General features: G+C 32.7%; 2 protein-coding genes across 3 annotated transcripts in view; one reads left to right on the forward strand and one right to left on the reverse strand.

Moving 5' to 3' along the window:
• Window positions 1–1,479: 1,479 nt before the first annotated feature.
• On the reverse strand, window positions 1,480–4,743 carry LOC117786640 (odorant receptor 13a). Its single transcript, XM_034624982.1, has 6 exons — window positions 4,370–4,743; window positions 2,972–3,427; window positions 2,184–2,283; window positions 2,008–2,115; window positions 1,599–1,787; window positions 1,480–1,545 (listed from the first exon to the last, which is right to left on the reverse strand). The coding sequence occupies exons 1-6, from the start codon at window positions 4,741–4,743 to the stop codon at window positions 1,480–1,482; spliced, it is 1,293 nt and encodes a 430-aa protein (XP_034480873.1).
• A 1,232-nt stretch (window positions 4,744–5,975) lies between these two features.
• Window positions 5,976–19,408, forward strand: part of LOC117783790 — a 32,491-nt gene continuing 19,058 nt past the window's right edge. Inside the window, exon 1 of one of the 2 annotated variants that reach the window (XM_034621346.1) lies at window positions 5,976–6,136. The gene's annotated coding sequence lies outside the window, so the exon portion shown is untranslated. The remainder of the gene's footprint in view (window positions 6,137–19,408) is intronic. The other variant, XM_034621338.1, reaches the window with a different exon arrangement.

Below are 19,408 nucleotides of genomic sequence, written 5' to 3' on the forward strand. Positions count from 1 at the left end.
ATACGTGTATATATCTCACTATATGTATACCTATATATTTATGTACTATATACATAGCATATATATATATACATATCTATATGTACATATGAAATAAACAACTACAAAAGCTTAATCAGAAACATTACAAAACACCAGCTACAAATAATTCAAGTCAAGGATTCAAACAACAGCCAAACATCTGAACGATTTGATGAATTATTTTTTTTATTATATTTCATTAATTACAAATTCTATTTTTTAATGTAAATTAAACTAAATTACAAAAAAAAAAAAACAAACAAACACGTCGCACGCCTTTTATTAAGGCCTTTCAGAGGGTATTACAGTTCTAACGCGTTGAGTTCCATGACCAAAGTATCAACGATTGCCTGTTTTTTGGGGGCATATAAACGGTTTCACCAGATTTCGACAAGCTTTCCCAAAATCGTTCAAAACTCGAAAGGAATATATGTTTACCTTATTTTTCTCAGCTTTTGTTCAGTTCGAACAGAAACAGGCGCCCGAAACATCAGCATCGGCATAGGTCATCTTTCGAACTTTAAAATGCAATATACATACTATATAAACGGACAAAAGCTCATTGGAATCCGGCTGTTAGAAGGAACTTTTTTGAAAAGCTTAGTCCGAGCACAGGTACAATGAATGGTTGGTATCCCCACTGAATTTAGTTTTAAGGCTACTAAAGCTTCCAGTGCATTTTAAATAAAATTGGTTGGTGTCCCTGCTTAATTAAGTTTTAAGGCTACTAAAGCTTCCAGCCATGGTGTTTGCGCCTCCAGTTGCAAGGCCGACAATTTTTAAATGGTATTTCATTGGATACCAAAAACGATTTGACAGCCAAAATCGTCTTCTTTTAACGAGAAAGAATTCGTATCACGAGCTGCACACGGCGACTGTTGATAATCGAATGATCTTCTATTCCGAAAACAGCTTTTTTATATGTTTCGAGGCACTCAAAATGGTCAAAGAGGAGATCACACAATAATCAGGTACTTAGGCAGACAGCCTGAAAGGATAGCCTGGCCAGGTTCACATATGATAACAGATACTGGATGAATTGACATACGTGTTCGTCTGCTGACTATGTCGTACAACTTATTCCTTCTTTCCACGAATAAAGGGTCTGCCACGCCCCCTTCTGCCTGTTACGAATATATTCTTGAAAACAAACTTATACTTTTTTAAGTACGGAGTCTACGAACAGTTGTTTTACCGAACAAGTTTATATTTTATTTTTTAAAAGCTAACTTGAACAGATTATAATTTTTAGCTTATCACGATTCTTTCACATTTAAAGCTCACCGGAGAACACAGTTTCGTCTAAAAGCTTTCTGAAAGGCTTTCCAAGTTCTCTAAAGAGTTTTAAGCTAAATGGGATCATCACTGACGTTTCGTCCACCGATATGTTTAGCTCGATACGTTGACTTATAAAAAATAAATAATTAAATAAATTTTTTGTTGTCCAGAAAAACTTTACTACATTTCGTTATCGTTGAAGAGTGAGCGCAGTAGTGTAAAGTAGCTCATCGATGTGCTAAGAATCTAAAAACAAAAATAGGTTATGATTAGCTATAAATTATGTGAATATTACGTACCGCTGTAAAACTTTGAAGTGATAGGGTCGAAAATTTACAAGCTGTTATCCGCACTGGTCGCTGACTACACATTATCATAAATTCCAAATTTGTTCTGAACTCTTTGTTGGTGTAGGGAATTATATTGTGAGGCAATTGGTACACGCCTTCCCATTTGCAATTATATAGATGCCAAGCAGTGATAGTCGACTGATATTTGAGTGTCATTATGAAATAATTAAATTTGCATTATTCTCAGTTTATTGTAATTTACAAATTAAAAGATCAATTTTATTCTGTGTTATATAAAAACCAATTTACATGAGTTAGGGCAGTGGAGTCCCAACTTAGACAATCAAACATTGTGATCGTATGCGAAGCAGCCAAACACGAAGATGATTTACTGATTAAAAATATTCTCAACACTTACATGCTGTATCAACATATCTCCATTTCCACAAAGTATTGACAACTGCGATATTGCGGATGATATATAAACCACAAACTTTATGTAGTCACCAATGAACATATTTTTGCTCTGTAGGTAGAACAACATTTTATCAAAAATACTGTAGCTGTAACATCTAACAAAGAGAAAACACTTACAGTCACTAGTTGGAACCCAACCATACAAATAAGTAGTGCCGAAATCATTAGATTAACGAGAAGTATGGGGTTAAAAAAGTCCTCCAGTTGTTTAGCAAAACTAAAAATTATTGTAATTAATTAATTTAAAATTGTACACAATTAAATTTTCTTACATTTTAGACAAAACAATTATTCTGTACTCAAACCAAGTAAAAACTACTAGAATTGCGCCTGTCCTAATAATTCAAAATTCATTAAAAAAATTCATATTTCGAGAAAAGAAAAGCAATTTTTGGATAAAAGAAATGTCGTGATACATGAATTTAATTAGATATTATATATTAAAATCTTCTTATTATAGTCAATAGATACTCTTGCAAGTTCAGAAATAACACATGCTATTTCCTTCTTTAAGGTTAACGTTTTAAAAACTCTGTTTGATCATCACAATTCTTTTCTCTTTTCGTTTTATTTCTACTTTTTTTTCTTTTTATCCTGAGGTGAAGCCTTTTAATTTTTTGAAGATCTTTAGTATATATCTTAAAAGAGCCTTTCGCACCCTTCGTGCTGCTTTCGTCACCAGCGCAAACTGCTGTCCGCAGTGATCCCACGCAGATAAAGCGTTGAGCAAACTAACTGTTTTGTTGTTGTTTTGATTTAAGATTTGGTCAAAGATTAGGCGGACTTTTAAAAATTTTTTGAAACTTATGGGCGTTATTGCGTGCACCCCTATAATTAACCTAACGACATTTTGCCAAGCTGAAATGATTAAAATAAAAATTGTACAACTTACACCTAATTCTTACCAGATTATCATGTTGTGTTTACGCGCAATATATTGTAGCTCCCTAACCTGTTCAAGCTGTATTTTATCGAATTCATCTTTGGTTAACACCTTTTTTTTGGTCACCGCCATTAATTCATCAATACGTTTATGAAGTAAACTGAATTGCGCGCAAGTGTATGCTATAAAAAATCCAAATATGGAATCCTCAGCAAAAAGAGTGGTAACCACGCAAATTCCAGCATATGCCGTAAAAAAGTACGTTAGCGCATAACACATCCAATTTCTGTACGGGTTGTAAGGAAACTGCATTTTATATGGGAATGGTTTTTCTGAAGCCTCTGTGTCAAGCCCCCAAAATAGGTCCACTAACGGCAGTACGCAGTACATAAGTATCAAGCACGAAAGTAAAATAGTCATCACCCGAAAAGTATTCATCCGTTTACGACAAACCTTAGTAATGCTCACATTTGTGTTACTGTAAAAAAAACGTTAAGTTTAATAACATAAGAGTGTCAGCATTTACATATAAGTAGTTAGGCATTTGGCTGGAGAGTAAATTACTTTTTCTTAAAGCGTCTCTCTTATTAATGCATAATACGATATAAGGAAAATGTTTGTGCAAAATACGATACAAAGGCAATATCTATGGCACGTCCCGAAATATCTATTTCGGTAAGGGTTCTATTTCGGTTTTTTCTTTCGGTTCCGGTATTAGCACCTGTACGTAACGGTACAACAAATCAATTTTGAAACATTTTAAAATGTTAAGATGTCGTTTAATAATAGTATGACATCAAAACAAATAGCTAGACCCAAAACAAAAAAATTTTTATATAACGAATTTAAAAATCTTTGAATGCAGAATTAATAAAGAGGCCAAATCATGATCAAAATGACATTCCGCTTGAAAATCGGTTCAGTTTTGGTCAAGTTATGGCAGTTTGAAGTTGGTCAGACTTCGGACTTAGCCACTTTACAAGCCAAAATTTTTGTTCAATTTCACATGATTTTTTACAAAAAAATGAAGGGTCTCAGAATCGAGTTTAAGGTGTTGTTTCATACTAATTACGATATAAGGAGTTGATTAAAAGTGAAAACATGAGATTTAAAATTTTGAATTTTTAAAATTTCAAAGGGGGGACCCTTACCATCGAAATTGAATCTTGGTCGAAAATAATTTTTTTTTCTAATTGAACAAAATTTGAATACAGAATGAATTAAGAGATCAAATGATGATCAAAATGACATTCCGCTTGAAAATCGGTTCAGTTTTGATCAAGTTATGACAGTTTGAATTTGGTCAGACTTCGGAGTAAAGTGACTACAAGTCGAAATTTTTATCCAATTCTTCATGATTTTTTACAAAAAAATAAAAGGTTTCAATATAACCTATATTCTGTATATATTTATAACTTACTCTGGTATCCAAATATCGCTTACAAATTGTCTTATTATTTCCCGAAACATTTTTTGGTTCAGGCGTAAGTGTAGTAAACGGATAAAATTTAATACACCCATTAACGTAGTACAGCAATTTTCCGTTATCACTATAATATCTCCAAAGTGATTAACCAAAAACGATACCTGAAAACTGATTGTTATGCCCACTGATATGATGACATACCACGACCAAAAAGTGTAAGCGAAAGCAAACAGATTTTTTTTAGTTATTGCACAATTCGCAAATTTTTTCGAAGTTGTTTCAAGTGGCCAAGAACCATTTATTTTCAGAAAAATACACTGAAATGGGAAGCGAAAGCTCGGATCCCGATATGATTTTGCATTAAACATGATACAAAGAGTGATTTGAAACTTCTACACGACTTTTCTTTAGTGCACTTGCTTTTAAATATTCCACAGCTTATACAGGATATGCATATAAAATTCAAATAGAATAATTAATCAGCCTATTAGATACCTCTTTTAAGCGCCTTGTTAAAATAAAAACAATGAGAATATTTAATCAATCATTACAAATATTGATAGCAAGTAACACGCAAGATATACCTGTACATATTTGCCGTACCATAGTAACATCGAAACAGTTTGGCATGCCAAAGATTTTATGCCCTTGCTGAGGGCTGTATTAAACTTTTATATGATTGTTTCTGTGACAGCGGTTTTAAGCAAGTTTGGTCAGGATCTATATAAGAACAGTTCTGTTATCGCAAAACTATTAGCTAAATTTTGCCAGACTTTGTACTCTTCTATCTCAGCCTCCAACTCATCTTATTCTGCTACTGTACAAGGGGGCTACGCCTCAACAAAATATTAATTATGTCAATAAAGATTATTTAAAAATATATATATAGATCTTAAGATCGTGAGGCATTGTGACACAGCTGTAATCTTCGTCCAGATATGTTCATAAGTGTGTGGCATGAAGACTTAAAGGTGTCAACAATTTTAAGTAACAATTTTATATTAATAGTTCAAGTACGATTATTTCACTAGATACGCTTAAGTATTTCTATTTCTATTGCAATCACTACAGAATTTCCATTTTAGTACGATTGTACGATAATACAATAATTAAAAAAGAATTTACACGAACATGTAAATTTTTATAAAATAAAAACAAGCAAACAATTGTTTTAAAATTAAAATACAACAAAATAATCACTTTTTACAGTCACTTTTTTAAGATATTTCTAGTAGTTTATACTTTACTGTTACTGTGACACCGAATGTTAATGTTACTGTTAATACTGCTGTTAAAGTGATGGTTTTAATTGTTATTTTACAAGCTCTGTTAATGCAATTTATGTGTTGTTGTTTTTTTGGCTTTTGCAATTTGACGCAATTTAGTTTCTTAGCGGCAAAAAAGTGAGCAAAGTTAACTTGTGGCACGGAGTGCAGAGTGGGGGGGAGCGGGGTGTCGCACATTTAGTCGGGGACACACGAGTCGTTGAGCGATTCGTGCGGCAAGCGCTTCGTGTTCGTTGCAGCATCATCATCAGCAGCGACTTCTTGTTGTACTCAGTTCGCATTTGTCTCGCCCAGTGACAGGTTGACTTGCCACACGCGTCCTGTGGATAGCTGACTCATACACACACATACACACGTAAAAAAAAACAACTGCTCTCGATTTCTACGTAAAAAATGTCAGCTGTAAATTTGAACGTGAATTAGCCAGAAGGCGCATTCAACTGAAGTTGCCACAAAAATTCCTAGTGTTCTGTGAGTACGTTGAACTGCTTTTTGGTTTCAGTCAAAGCTACAATAACAATAATAAATATATGTACTGCTTTATGTCATATTTAAAGCAACATTAAACGTTTTAAAGATTCTTATTCTATAATAAAATGCCAACTTCTTTGCTGTCTATTATTCTTATTTCTGGCGTGTTCGCTTTCACATTTTGACGTTCAGATGCCTGTTATCTTTCACGCCTGCCACCCGTCGCGCTGTGGCGTGCCTCATTTATTATTTATCTGCTCAAAAACAAATGTAAGGTATGAAGAAAAGAAAAATCCAACATACACCGCGTAAACACTTCTATGCTATTAACATAAATCTTTTATTTTTTCATTTTGTGCTTCTTCTGTTTCTGGACAATCATATTGTACATGCTCTCGTATTGTTAATGATGTTGCATAGAACTCCCTTCATCAGTCTATGCTACTCTTACTGATGTTGCATAGAACCCTTTTAGCTATCTAAGCTGTTCTTTATTCAGGTCATTGTAAGGAAAGTGCTGATCAATTGCCTGACTGTGCAAGTGCCCTGTTCAACTGACACTTTCAACATAGCATATGCAACTCTTATACCTGCCACACCACCTTATCAATATGCGAGTGATTGGCTTCGTTAGTCAGTTGTATAATGTTTGCCCAATCAGCCAGTTAAATGTCTCATGGTGTGGCACCGTGGAGTACATGAAAAATGCAAAATGTAAATAATATAAATATGGAAATGAAATCAATTGTGAATGGAATTGCATTTCAAACTGGGGTAACACTGGCACCACACTTCACACCACACTTTTCATAGGTGTGTAACAGATTTGCGACGCTTGTCTCACTTAATTGGCATAAGCAGAGCTTAAGGTTGCCTCTAAGTGGCAACACACTCTGCTACCTCTTAACAGGGCTCATTGACCTCTCGTTGTCAGGATGGCCAGTAGACGTGGGAGATGGCTGGGTAACGTTCTGTGTGAAAAGTCGCTATAGCGTCATTAAATGTCGCGCATTAAATTATCTTTAGATTTATAGCACTTGCTATCACACTGCTCTAAAGTACTGTATAATATCAACAAAACAATTTGTATACACAATGTTTTATTAGCCGGTTTTATTTATCTCGATAAAGTTTTTACATATCTCTTAAAATATCTTTTAACAATTTTAAAACGGAACCAAAAGGACAAAGCCGAAATAGAACCTCTTAACAAAAAACCCCAAAACCGAAACCAACCTTTTTTTTAAGATTGACTCCCTGGTTTCTCTTTGAGCCTCGAAAAAACTATGACATAAAAATTGTGTTCTAAGACCACTAAATTTGAAATGTGCTGAATATGTACTATTATTTATTGTTGTACTTTATTTTCCTTATTATGTTACATCCATTAAAGCTATATATTTTATCAATTTATACAGAGCTTAGAATATTTACAACTGATATATTTACTGTTATTAATATTTCCGATGTATGTATGTTTAGTTGGACATAGAAAAAATCTTAAATGACATTACTACTGAAATAGTCAAGTTTATTTGGTAAATTTAAAAATTGCGCTGTAAATTGCTGGAATATTTAAAATTTTCTTCATTTCAATTATTTCTCCCAAATGATAAGTCTTAAATTACATTCGAAAGTAAGGCAAAATGTGAGCCTTGTGTATTGAAACATTGCTGTTTGTTAACTGCTTTTAGACACTTGACTTCACATATTTTTTATGAGCCAAAGGACAAAAAAGACCTGCTACAGGCAGCAGGACTTGCATTTCTTTTTGATTTATGTCAAATGGTAGTCTTGCTCTTGTTTAGGATGAGAAACTCGCAAAATTGAAAGGTACTTTAATTAAAAAGACTTTAGAATTTGGTGTTTGTTTCTATGTGTATCTATGTAATCCTGAGTTGAATTCTTAGCCAGGACAGCACTTTCTAATGCTGCCAAAAAGTTGACTATATTATAAACGTGGGCAACACATGGCAGATAAAATTTCAAGCTGTTCTTGTATCAGCAACAGGCATGTTGCAACTTAGCAACAAACCGGAGAACATGCCTCCCTCCTCCTCCACTTTTCGTCTTTCATTCTGTGTTTCAACTCGACTGCGATTTACGTTCATCAACGTGACGTGTTTTATAAATTCATTAAGCGCCTGAAATATGCATACACATAATTTGGTTTTGGAATTAACATTTTTTCGACCGGTAGGTAAAGGAGGGAGGAAGATTTTCAGCTATTCTCTCAGCTCTTTTTTTCATTCTCTTTTTTTCCTGCTGTCACATTTGGCGTATGAGCAATATGGGCAAACATCTGGCTTTAGCTTAACCCGCTAATTGAATCATTTTTGGCCATTTTCGGATGCTCCTTTTGTGTTTTCTCTTGCAGCTTTAATTAAGCAACATGAACAACTAACGCAAGAAAACGTTGGCAAAGGATGCGTCTCTTCAAATGATTCGTGCTCAAAACCAAAAATTTAAATAGGGAAAATCTAGAAAATGTTGAAATGCCAAAAGGCCAGCGTACTATGTCCTCTTTTATTTTCAAGCAGAATGATTTTTTACTTTATTGTCTATAAAACTGATACAATAATGTAAGATTGTAAATGTTGTAAATGTATAAAACAAAATAACAGACTAGAAATATTTACATAAGCATTCGGATATATACATAAATGAGGTATTTCTTTTACTATTTTTTTTTTTAACTCAAGGAAATCAGAGGCTAACAGTGCAAAAGTTCTTAAATTTGCTTTGTAGTTTCTTTCATATGTTTGTATTGTATATAATAAGTTCACGTTATTTTCACATATTTTTCACATATAACATTGATCAATTTTCGCCAAAATCTATAGGAGTAACCAATTATGTCAAAAGTATCTTAATAGACTTAAAATATTTCTAGATTTTAAAATAGAAGATCTATTTAATCACTCCGATATGCAAATTTTAAAAGAACATGTTTTAATTTGATGTTTGACTAATGTATAGGGTATTTTGCCTGTTATGCAATGCCGCTAATCGCATAACAACTTTATTTTATCTTTTTTTTTTGCCACTTATTGAATCTCATTAATTTCTGATGATAGATAAAAAGTTTTCGATTCTTTATGCTTGATGCCAATTGTAAATGTTACGTGCGCTCTTTTTTTCTGGCGGACACGTTTTTTAATCGGAGGTGTAAAAGGGGGCTTAGGCGTGAGCGAAATGCTTAAAGCATGCACAATACGATTCAGCCCACATTTAGCCCGACGAGTATAATTTAATTTTTATACAAATTATAGATGTTACTATGGGAGAAGTCTAGCTAGGAATACCCGTTGAAAACTTTTAGGAGCTTGTCTTGCTTTAAAAATTGAACAGCTATTTCTGCGTGGGCGGAAGGGTTTGTGGTAAAAATAGTCTTAACTGCGTGGGGTGTATAGAAGTCTGTGTGCTAATTTTGGTTGCTCTAGCTCTTATAGTTACCGAGATCTTTTTGTTTGTACGTATCAGGGAATCAAACCGAAATAAATATAGGTTCCGGTTTCGGTTCCGGTATGTCCCGAAATAACTATTTCGGTAAATGGTTCTATTTCAGTTTTTGTCTTTCGGTTCGGTTATCAGAACCGGTACGTAACGGTACAACAAATCAATTTCGAAACATTTTATAATCTTAAGATGTCGCTTTATAATAAATATGATGCCAATCAATGATCAAAATGACATTCCGCTTGAAAATCGGTTCAGTTTTGATCAAGTTATGACAGTTTGAAGTTGGTCACACTGCGGACTTAGGCACTTTACAAGTCCAAATTTTTGTTCAATATCACATGATTTTTTACAAAAAAAATGAAAGGTTTCAGAATCAAGTTTAAAGTGTTGTTTTATACTAATTACGATATAAGGAGTTGATTAAAAGTAAAAACTTGAGATTTAAAATTTTGAATTTTCGAAATTTCAAAGGGGGGACCCTTAGCATCGAAATCGAGTCTTGGTCGAAAATAATTTAATTTTCTAAATGAATTAAATTTGAATACAGAATGAATTAAGAGGCCAAACCATAATCAAAATGGCATTCCGCTTAAAAATCGGTTCAGTTTTGATCAAGTTATGACAGTTTGAATTTGGTCAGACTTCGGATTTAGCCACTTTACAAGTCCAAATTTTTGTTGAATTTCGCATGATTTTTTACAAAAAAACGAAAGGTCTCAGAATCAAATTTAAAGTGTTGTTTTATACTAATTACGATATAAGGAATTGATTAAAAGTAAAAACTTGAGATTTAAAATATTGAATTTTCGAAATTTTAAAGGGGGGACCCTTAGCATCGAAATCAATATCTGGTAGAATCTAGAGGAAAATATTTTTTTCTCCGAATTTAATAAAATTTGAATGCAAAAGGAATTTAGAGGCCAAATCAAGACCAAAGTGACATTCCGCTTGAAAATCGGTTAAGTTTTGATCAAGTTATGACAGTTTGAAGTTGGTCAGACTTCGGATTTAGCCACTTTGCAAGTCCAAATTTTTGTTCAATTTCGCATGATTTTTTACAAAAAAACGAAAGGTCTCAGAATCAAGTTTAAAGTGTTGTTTTATACTAATTACGATATAAGGAGTTGATTAAAAGTGAAAACTTGAGATTTAAAATTTTGAATTTTCGAAATTTCAAAGGGGGGACCCTTAGCATCGAAATCAATATCTAGTAGAATCTAGAGGAAAATATTTTTTTCTCCGAATTTAATAAAATTTGAATGCAAAAGGAATTTAGAGGCCAAATCAAGACCAAAGTGACATTCCGCTTGAAAATCGGTTAAGTTTTGATCAAGTTATGACTGTTTGAAGTTGGTCAGACTTCGGATTTAGCCACTTTGCAAGTCCAAATTTTTGTTCAATTTCGCATGATTTTTTACAAAAAAACGAAAGGTCTCAGAATCAAATTTAAAGTGTTGTTTTATACTAATTACGATATAAGGAATTGATTAAAAGTAAAAACTTGAGATTTAAAATATTGAATTTTCGAAATTTTAAAGGGGGGACCCTTAGCATCGAAATCAATATCTGGTAGAATCTAGAGGAAAATATTTTTTTCTCCGAATTTAATAAAATTTGAATGCAAAAGGAATTTAGAGGCCAAATCAAGACCAAAGTGACATTCCGCTTGAAAATCGGTTAAGTTTTGATCAAGTTATGACTGTTTGAAGTTGGTCAGACTTCGGATTTAGCCACTTTGCAAGTCCAAATTTTTGTTCAATTTCGCATGATTTTTTACAAAAAAACGAAAGGTCTCAGAATCAAATTTAAAGTGTTGTTTTATACTAATTACGATATAAGGAGTTGATTAAAAGTGAAAACTTGAGATTTAAAATTTTGAATTTTCGAAATTTCAAAGGGGGGACCCTTAGCATCGAAATCAATATCTAGTAGAATCTAGAGGAAAATATTTTTCTCGAATTCAATAAAATTTGAATGCAAAAGAATTTAGAGGCCAAATCAAGACCAAAGTGACATTCCGCTTGAAAATCGGTTAAGTTTTGATCAAGTTATGACAGTTTGAAGTTGGTCAGACTTCGGATTTAGCCACTTTGCAAGTCCAAATTTTTTTCAATTTCGCATGATTTTTTACAAAAAACGAAAGGTCTCAGAATCAAGTTTAAAGTGTTGTTTTATACTAATTACGTTATAAGGAGTTGATTAAAAGTGAAAACTTGAGATTTAAAATTTTGAATTTTCGAAATTTCAAAGGGGGGACCCTTAGCATCGAAATCAATATCTAGTAGAATCTAGAGGAAAATATTTTTTTCTCCGAATTTAATAAAATTTGAATGCAAAAGGAATTTAGAGGCCAAATCAAGACCAAAGTGACATTCCGCTTGAAAATCGGTTAAGTTTTGATCAAGTTATGACTGTTTGAAGTTGGTCAGACTTCGGATTTAGCCACTTTGCAAGTCCAAATTTTGTTCAATTTCGCATGATTTTTTACAAAACGAAAGGTCTCAGAATCAAATTTAAAGTGTTGTTTTATACTAATTACGATATAAGGAGTTGATTAAAAGTGAAAACTTGAGATTTAAAATTTTGAATTTTCGAAATTTCAAAGGGGGGACCCTTAGCATCGAAATCAATATCTAGTAGAATCTAGAGGAAAATATTTTTTTCTCCGAATTTAATAAAATTTGAATGCAAAAGGAATTTAGAGGCCAAATCAAGACCAAAGTGACATTCCGCTTGAAAATCGGTTAAGTTTTGATCAAGTTATGACTGTTTGAAGTTGGTCAGACTTCGGATTTAGCCACTTTGCAAGTCCAAATTTTTGTTCAATTTCGCATGATTTTTTACAAAAAAACGAAAGGTCTCAGAATCAAATTTAAAGTGTTGTTTTATACTAATTACGATATAAGGAGTTGATTAAAAGTGAAAACTTGAGATTTAAAATTTTGAATTTTCGAAATTTCAAAGGGGGGACCCTTAGCATCGAAATCAATATCTAGTAGAATCTAGAGGAAAATATTTTTTTCTCCGAATTCAATAAAATTTGAAAGCAAAAGGAATTTAGAGGCCAAATCAAGACCAAAGTGACATTCCGCTTGAAAATCGGTTAAGTTTTGATCAAGTTATGACAGTTTGAAGTTGGTCAGACTTCGGATTTAGCCACTTTGCAAGTCCAAATTTTTGTTCAATTTCGCATGATTTTTTACAAAAAAACGAAAGGTCTCAGAATCAAGTTTAAAGTGTTGTTTTATACTAATTACGATATAAGGAGTTGATTAAAAGTGAAAACTTGAGATTTAAAATTTTGAATTTTCGAAATTTCAAAGGGGGGACCCTTAGCATCGAAATCAATATCTAGTAGAATCTAGAGGAAAATATTTTTTTCTCCGAATTTAATAAAATTTGAATGCAAAAGGAATTTAGAGGCCAAATCAAGACCAAAGTGACATTCCGCTTGAAAATCGGTTAAGTTTTGATCAAGTTATGACTGTTTGAAGTTGGTCAGACTTCGATTTAGCCACTTTGCAAGTCCAAATTTTTGTTCAATTTCGCATGATTTTTTACAAAAAAACGAAAGGTCTCAGAATCAAGTTTAAAGTGTTGTTTTATACTAATTACGATATAAGGAGTTGATTAAAAGTGAAAACTTGAGATTTAAAATTTTTAATTTTCGAAATTTCAAAGGGGGGACCCTTACCATCGAAATCGAATCTTAGTCGAAAATAATTAATTTTTCTAAATGAAGAAAAATTGAATACAGAATGAATTTAGGGGCTAAATCATGATCGAAATGACATTCAGTTTGAAAATCTATTCAGTTTTAATCAAGTTATGTTAGTAAATTTAGAGTCATACTTGATTCAAGATTTTTTGTTTCTATATTAAGATAAGAAAGTTAGAGAATTTGTATACTCATTTCCAGTAATGTGTTCTTACGTCAAGTAAAAATGTTAACTATCGAAATTACTTAATTCGAGGTAATTCGAACTAAATTTTAGTACGGCTTCTTTCTCTTTGCGTAGAAGTAGCTTAACTGCTCTATAAACACGCCCGAAAATGAGGAGACCCACAGCACTGATATCACGCTGTTACCATTCTTTGAAGGCAGCAGTGTAGAAACCGGCAGATAATGTAAACAAAACAATGCAAACATCAAGACGAACAAGAAGCAGAAGGAGAACAGAAACAAGCATCAACAACAACATTAAAGCAGCTGATGTGACAAGGCATCAAGACTCGCAGTCCCTGTGTGTAGGAGAACTAAGAATGCAGTCCTTAGACGAGATGACAGGGTGGCTTAGGCTAGGGGTGCGGGGTGCGGGGTAGTGTTGTGGGAAGGTGGAGGTGGGAGGCCGTTTTAGGGTATCGATGTTGTCGGGAGCTCTAAAAGCTTGTGGCTTTGACTTAATGTGCATTGTTTTCAGCTGAAGCAACAATATGCCAAGGTAAACAATGCTCGGCTGCTATACTATAACATACCCTATAAAAAGTGACAGGGTTAATGTGACTTTGCCTATCAAATCATACGCGTTATATTGTGCCAAATCGAGCTCGGAAAAGGTCTGAAAATATTACTGTCATACTTCTTCAGCCTAAATATTTAGCTACAGGGTATACTAAGTAAAGAGAACATAGAAAATAAAATGATGCATAGAAAAAAGGTTACCAACGCATAAGAAATGTTCGTGAATAAGATTGTTACGAGTTTGGGGACTCCCCGTGGTGCCATAGAAGAGAAAGTAGGAGGGATTGAGCAAAGACCGGTAAGAAGGGATAAAGAGGGGGACATTTAAACGACCACACAAATATGAAGACGCGGAAACAGAAGCTTAGAAGGCAAAGTGCAAACTGAGCTTTTATACTAATAATACTAATACTAATGGCTTGAGAAGTTCTCTTTCACGAATTTGAATAAAACTTTGGGTATGAGTATAAATATGCGAAAGAATGCTTCTTTACATACGAATATGAATAGATCCGTTTTCAAACTAATTTTTTCTTAAAGATTTCAAATATACGTGTATGTTAATTAAATAATATGAGTACATTTCAAGCAAACATATAAATTGTGTTTGCTTAAATTTAGTTTGGTTTTCCTACAACTCAACATTCTTGAGACTTTGGGGAAAATCTTGTCCAAACTTTATTTCTATCTTCCTTCTGCCTTTCTCTGTTGTTGCCTTTTTTTTTCTCTATCTTCCACTCCCTTTACTTTTCTCTCAGTCTCCTCTCAGTGTCGGCATGCGAACACGCTCATTCGCCTAACAGTATGCCAAAATATTTATGTATTTGCTACCATGTCAATGAAAAACAAACATAAATAATGTTTTACAGAAGACAAGACTGATGGACTGATAAATACCATAAAAATTAAGATGAGAATATAAATACTAAATGTAACGTCAAGGCTGCACAAATATTATTTTAGCTTCTCAATTGAAATCCATATTTTTTGCAAATAGCTTTGCAAATGATCTTCCAAATGCTAGACTCTTAATTAACATAGAGTTAATGTTATTAACTAAGATATTCACATAAAGAAATATCATTCTTTTATTGCGATAGTTGTAATGAATATTAAAATTTGAAAATTATTTCAAGAAAATGCTGCTTATGCCAAACAAAAAAAATAATAATAAATTCCAAATATACTTAATATTAAATAAAATATCGTACATATCATGTTATTAATAGCTGTCAAATGTTATATTTTGTGTGATTTTAAAATAATTTTTCGTATTAAGGGTCTAGTAAATACACATACCATATGCAACGATACTAAATACGTTTTATGAATACCCTACTACAAATGCTAAAATTTTTTAATAATTAAATTGAAGAGAAATTGTGAACTGTAGATTATAGATTTTGTAGATTATAGATTTTTTTAAGTGGTTTTAATTTTAATGGTTTAGTTCCTGGTCCAGTTCGATTACTCGGGACAAGTTTTCAGCCTTGTGTGAAATATATATATTCCTGATAAGAAAAATCCTAAGGTATAGAAATTAATTCTTCAAAAATTGAATACGAGTCGAAGAAGAGATGAATAATTGCTATCGATGATATATAATAATAATTATAATTATCTAGTTTTCTGATCGTTTAGCATACCCTATGATGGTTAACTTATGATAAGAAGAAAGAAAATGCCTTTGGCTGTCATCGAAATGATTTTCGTGATTTCAGCGCACATATACAGATTTGAAGTTCAAGATAAAGGTAGAGACGGAAATGGACGGAAATGAGAAAGTTATGGTTGAAAGTAAAGGAAGAGTGTTTGGTTGGGGGCAATAGGGAAACGGGAACAGGTTAAGGGCAATGCCGTTAATTTGCCAAATTACTAAATATGTATCATTGCCAATTCAAGTTTTATTTGTGGCAATTCTATGTAGTTTTATGTGTGTGTATGTGCATGTTTGTCTGTGTACATATGTTTTTGTTTGTTATTTGTGTATCGATAACGCTGCGACGCGTTTTCAATTTGTTTTTCCAGATAAAACGCAAATAAAACGCTCGGATCTCACATTTGTTGTTGTCTATTTCCATTATGCTGTATCAATAAATGTCTCTTTCTAACCCTCTCTTTAGCTTTTCCCCTCTCTCACTCTCACTTCTTTTCTCTTTCTATGTGAGTTTTGTGAGAACGTTGTAAATTTTCCGGCTGTGTCCAATAGCAAAAGATTTTCTTCCACATAAACCTAGTTTGGCTTTTAATATGTATTATAAGACTAAGATTAAAGTACAGATCTCTGTATTCATGATTTTGTGTATTCCACATAAATTTAAAATAGAGTTCTTACATTTTGTATTGAATTTGCTTTTTAAAGTTTTCTTCTACATTGTAAATGTTTTTAATGAAATTTTGTATAACAAATAGTAGATTTCAGTTTGTAATTTATTTTTTAAATGTATTTGTTTTCACTAACCCAGTGTTCCAATAATCCAAACAAGTTAGAAAAATAATTAGTTACCATGCTTTTTTAAGTCAGCACAATTTAGTAAGCTGTTAAAAACTTGTTCAGAAAGTGCATTAAAGTGTCAAACTTTTGTTTAATTCGCATCATTTTGTAATTATAAGATCAAGTGTTCTACAATTTTATAAATAAATGTATAAGTCTTATACAAATTTTTATTTAGAGAGGCAATGACGTAGCTAAAGGTTATTGTAATACGTGCAGTTAAAAAGTGAGAAAACTTGGGTTAGGAAATTTGCTGAGACATTTCGACTTAAGTAGTAGTCGAATTTTCGGTTCAAATAACAACTATTTATAAAATCCGAAGTAAATAAATAATTAAAATCGGAACACAGGATTTTTTTAATTTATCGTGCTTTTCGCTTTATATTAATAATTATTTTGTTTTTTCTTATTACAAGTAACTCTTATTTTTGATTTATTAAATAAAAGTCTTTAAATAACCATTAAATATGATTTTTTGTATATTCCTCATAAAATACCTGACCAAAATTGATTGATGAACTTGTGCTGATAAAAGCAGAACTTCTGGCACGCCTGGAGACCTTAATGGGTTTGTTTATTATCTAACATATTGTTTTCTTGTTGTCAAATATATTGACACTGATTTAATCGAGGATATCCTATAGTTCTGTGTGCAAAAATGCTGCTGGGAACACTACATTTATATATATATATATACATATACATATATTAGCACACAAACACACAGTTTTATACTTTTTAACAGCCACGCCCAAAAATACGGCCAAAAATAGACAATATTTTCTCTCTCTCTTTTTTTATTTTTCTTTCCACATTTCTTCCTCTTTAGACCATCTCGTTGCATTTAACATCCAATTTATTAGCTGTGTTTGTTGTTGCTGCTATTTTTTATTCTGTTGGCCCTTTGGTTTCATTGAGTTATTTGCGTTTGCTTGCCACCATGAGGCATGCAACTTCATGTGCGTATCCTTCAGTAACTTGAGCTTGTTAGAGGGCATTACAGTTAGTCAGCTCAACTGGCAGTACCACGCTTTCCCGATCCCCTCCCCTTCGCATCCTCATTTTGTCTTACCAGTTTCATTTGCTGTTTTATGTTGCAGTCTTTTTGCCTTGCCATGCAACATTTGCAGCTGTGTGTGTGTGTGTGTGTGTGTGTGTGTGGAAGCTAAGTAAACTTTTGCAATTGTCAGTCAGAACACACTTGGCCCTAGACGCGTGCTCCCTTTAGGGTTTACATTTTTGGTCGTTTCTTTTACAGCTCATTTGACTCTTAATTGCTGAAGAAAAGATTCACTTAAGATCTTTCCTTTCACTCGCCATCTTCCTCTCCCTCTCTCTCTCTATCTTTAGCACTCTCGACCAAAATTCATATAGTCTAAGTTTACAAAATAAATTTTTAATTGTTAACTAGTTTGAAGTTGATCTTTTTTCAGTGTTGAGTATTTGAGAAAACTTTTATTCTTATACTTACCAAATATTTGTGGTCTTGAAAATTAAGCCATTTTCGGTTTATTAATACAAACTTTGTCTTTGAAATTTTCTACAAACCAAGTTGTGTTTTCAAAATTTAAGAATTTTATGTTTTTGACGCATTTGTTTGACCAAAACTCTGTTTTTTGTTTCAGTGTATAAAGAGTCTGAATGGAATACGAATTTAAAGCAAAATAAGTATTCTCGTAGTCACAATTGTGTCTCAACTTTTCAAATTTCGCAATAAATAAATAAATAGGTTTACAGTCTCTTATAAACTGAAATCCATGTTGTATTAATAGTCGCAAACATTTTACAGTATTTTCATTGCTCGAATTGGAAATTTCTTTCAAGTTTCAACAAAAGTTTCACGTGTTACGTGCCACATATGAATCAATGTTTGTCAGCGGAATACACAAACTAAAGCAAGAAGAATCGATAGATGTGCTTAAAGTATATATTTATTTATTGAGTTTTTTTCTCTGCAAATATTTGACATAAAGTGCAAAAAACGGGAATAACATAAAATTTTCGAAAACTCGTAGATTTATTGATATGATTCAATTACAAAGACTTATTTAGAATTATGGATTGAAGGGCGCAATTCAAGCTGCTGGAGGAAATGAAATGTTTCGCAAAAAGTGTAGTTCTCTTTTTCCAGTTTACGATACTTTTTTAAGGGAAGTGGAAATCCTAATTTAACCTCAATTTAGTTTACTCTGCTAACAAGCCGATAAAATTGTTGAAAATAATTGCTAGTTTTCTAAAGACTCATATGGTTTATATCTTTACGATCTTTTATTTAAAGTCTTAAATAATCGATTTTTATTTTACTCTCCCTATACATAGGAATGGTATTTGTACTTATTGGTGAGAGGTTTAAAAGGACTAATAGGACAAAATTAATAAGACAACAGAAAATTCATAATCTACGAGCTTATATCCCCTATATATCCCCTCTGCCATAGAGGCAGATAGCAGATAGCAGATTTTTTTAAAACTTTTTGTACGATCTGAAATTCTTTTTATTTTTTTTGGGGATTAAGCCCAAAGTGTGTCAAAGTTCCAAGTCTCTTAGTATTGTTAGATTTTAATAGATTTTTCGACTTCAAACTTATTGAAGTCGGTGGTAACTCTCTGCCTGTTACATCACACTTTCATTTGGCGACCCTTTCTACTTTTTTGTACATGGCCTAAAGAGTTGATTAGCTCCCAGGTGTATTTACGCCCAATTGCCACGCCCTATTGGATAGTAATTCCACAAATAGCCGTATATGGGGGTCATAAATACAATTTAGGCATCGAACAAAACGATGTTTATCATTAATTCAGACAGGCACAACAACAACACGGGTGAACAACCACAACAAGGACATGAAAATGCACTG

This window comes from Drosophila innubila, chromosome X, assembly GCF_004354385.1.
Source record: "Drosophila innubila isolate TH190305 chromosome X, UK_Dinn_1.0, whole genome shotgun sequence".
NCBI lineage: Eukaryota > Metazoa > Arthropoda > Insecta > Diptera > Drosophilidae > Drosophila > Drosophila innubila.

What these genes read in the sequence shown, in the direction of transcription:
- LOC117786640 (XM_034624982.1), bottom strand. Translation starts at nt 4,743, where the DNA reads ATGTTTAATGCAAAATCATATCGGGATCCGAGCTTTCGCTTCCCATTT. An exon ending in AAACACAACATGATAATCTG is followed by an intron (nt 2,284 to 2,971) that starts GTAAGAATTAGG and finishes AATAATTTTTAG; the next exon opens with TTTTGCTAAACAACTGGAGG. An exon ending in CACTTCAAAGTTTTACAGCG is followed by an intron (nt 1,546 to 1,598) that starts GTACGTAATATT and finishes TTTTGTTTTTAG; the next exon opens with ATTCTTAGCACATCGATGAG.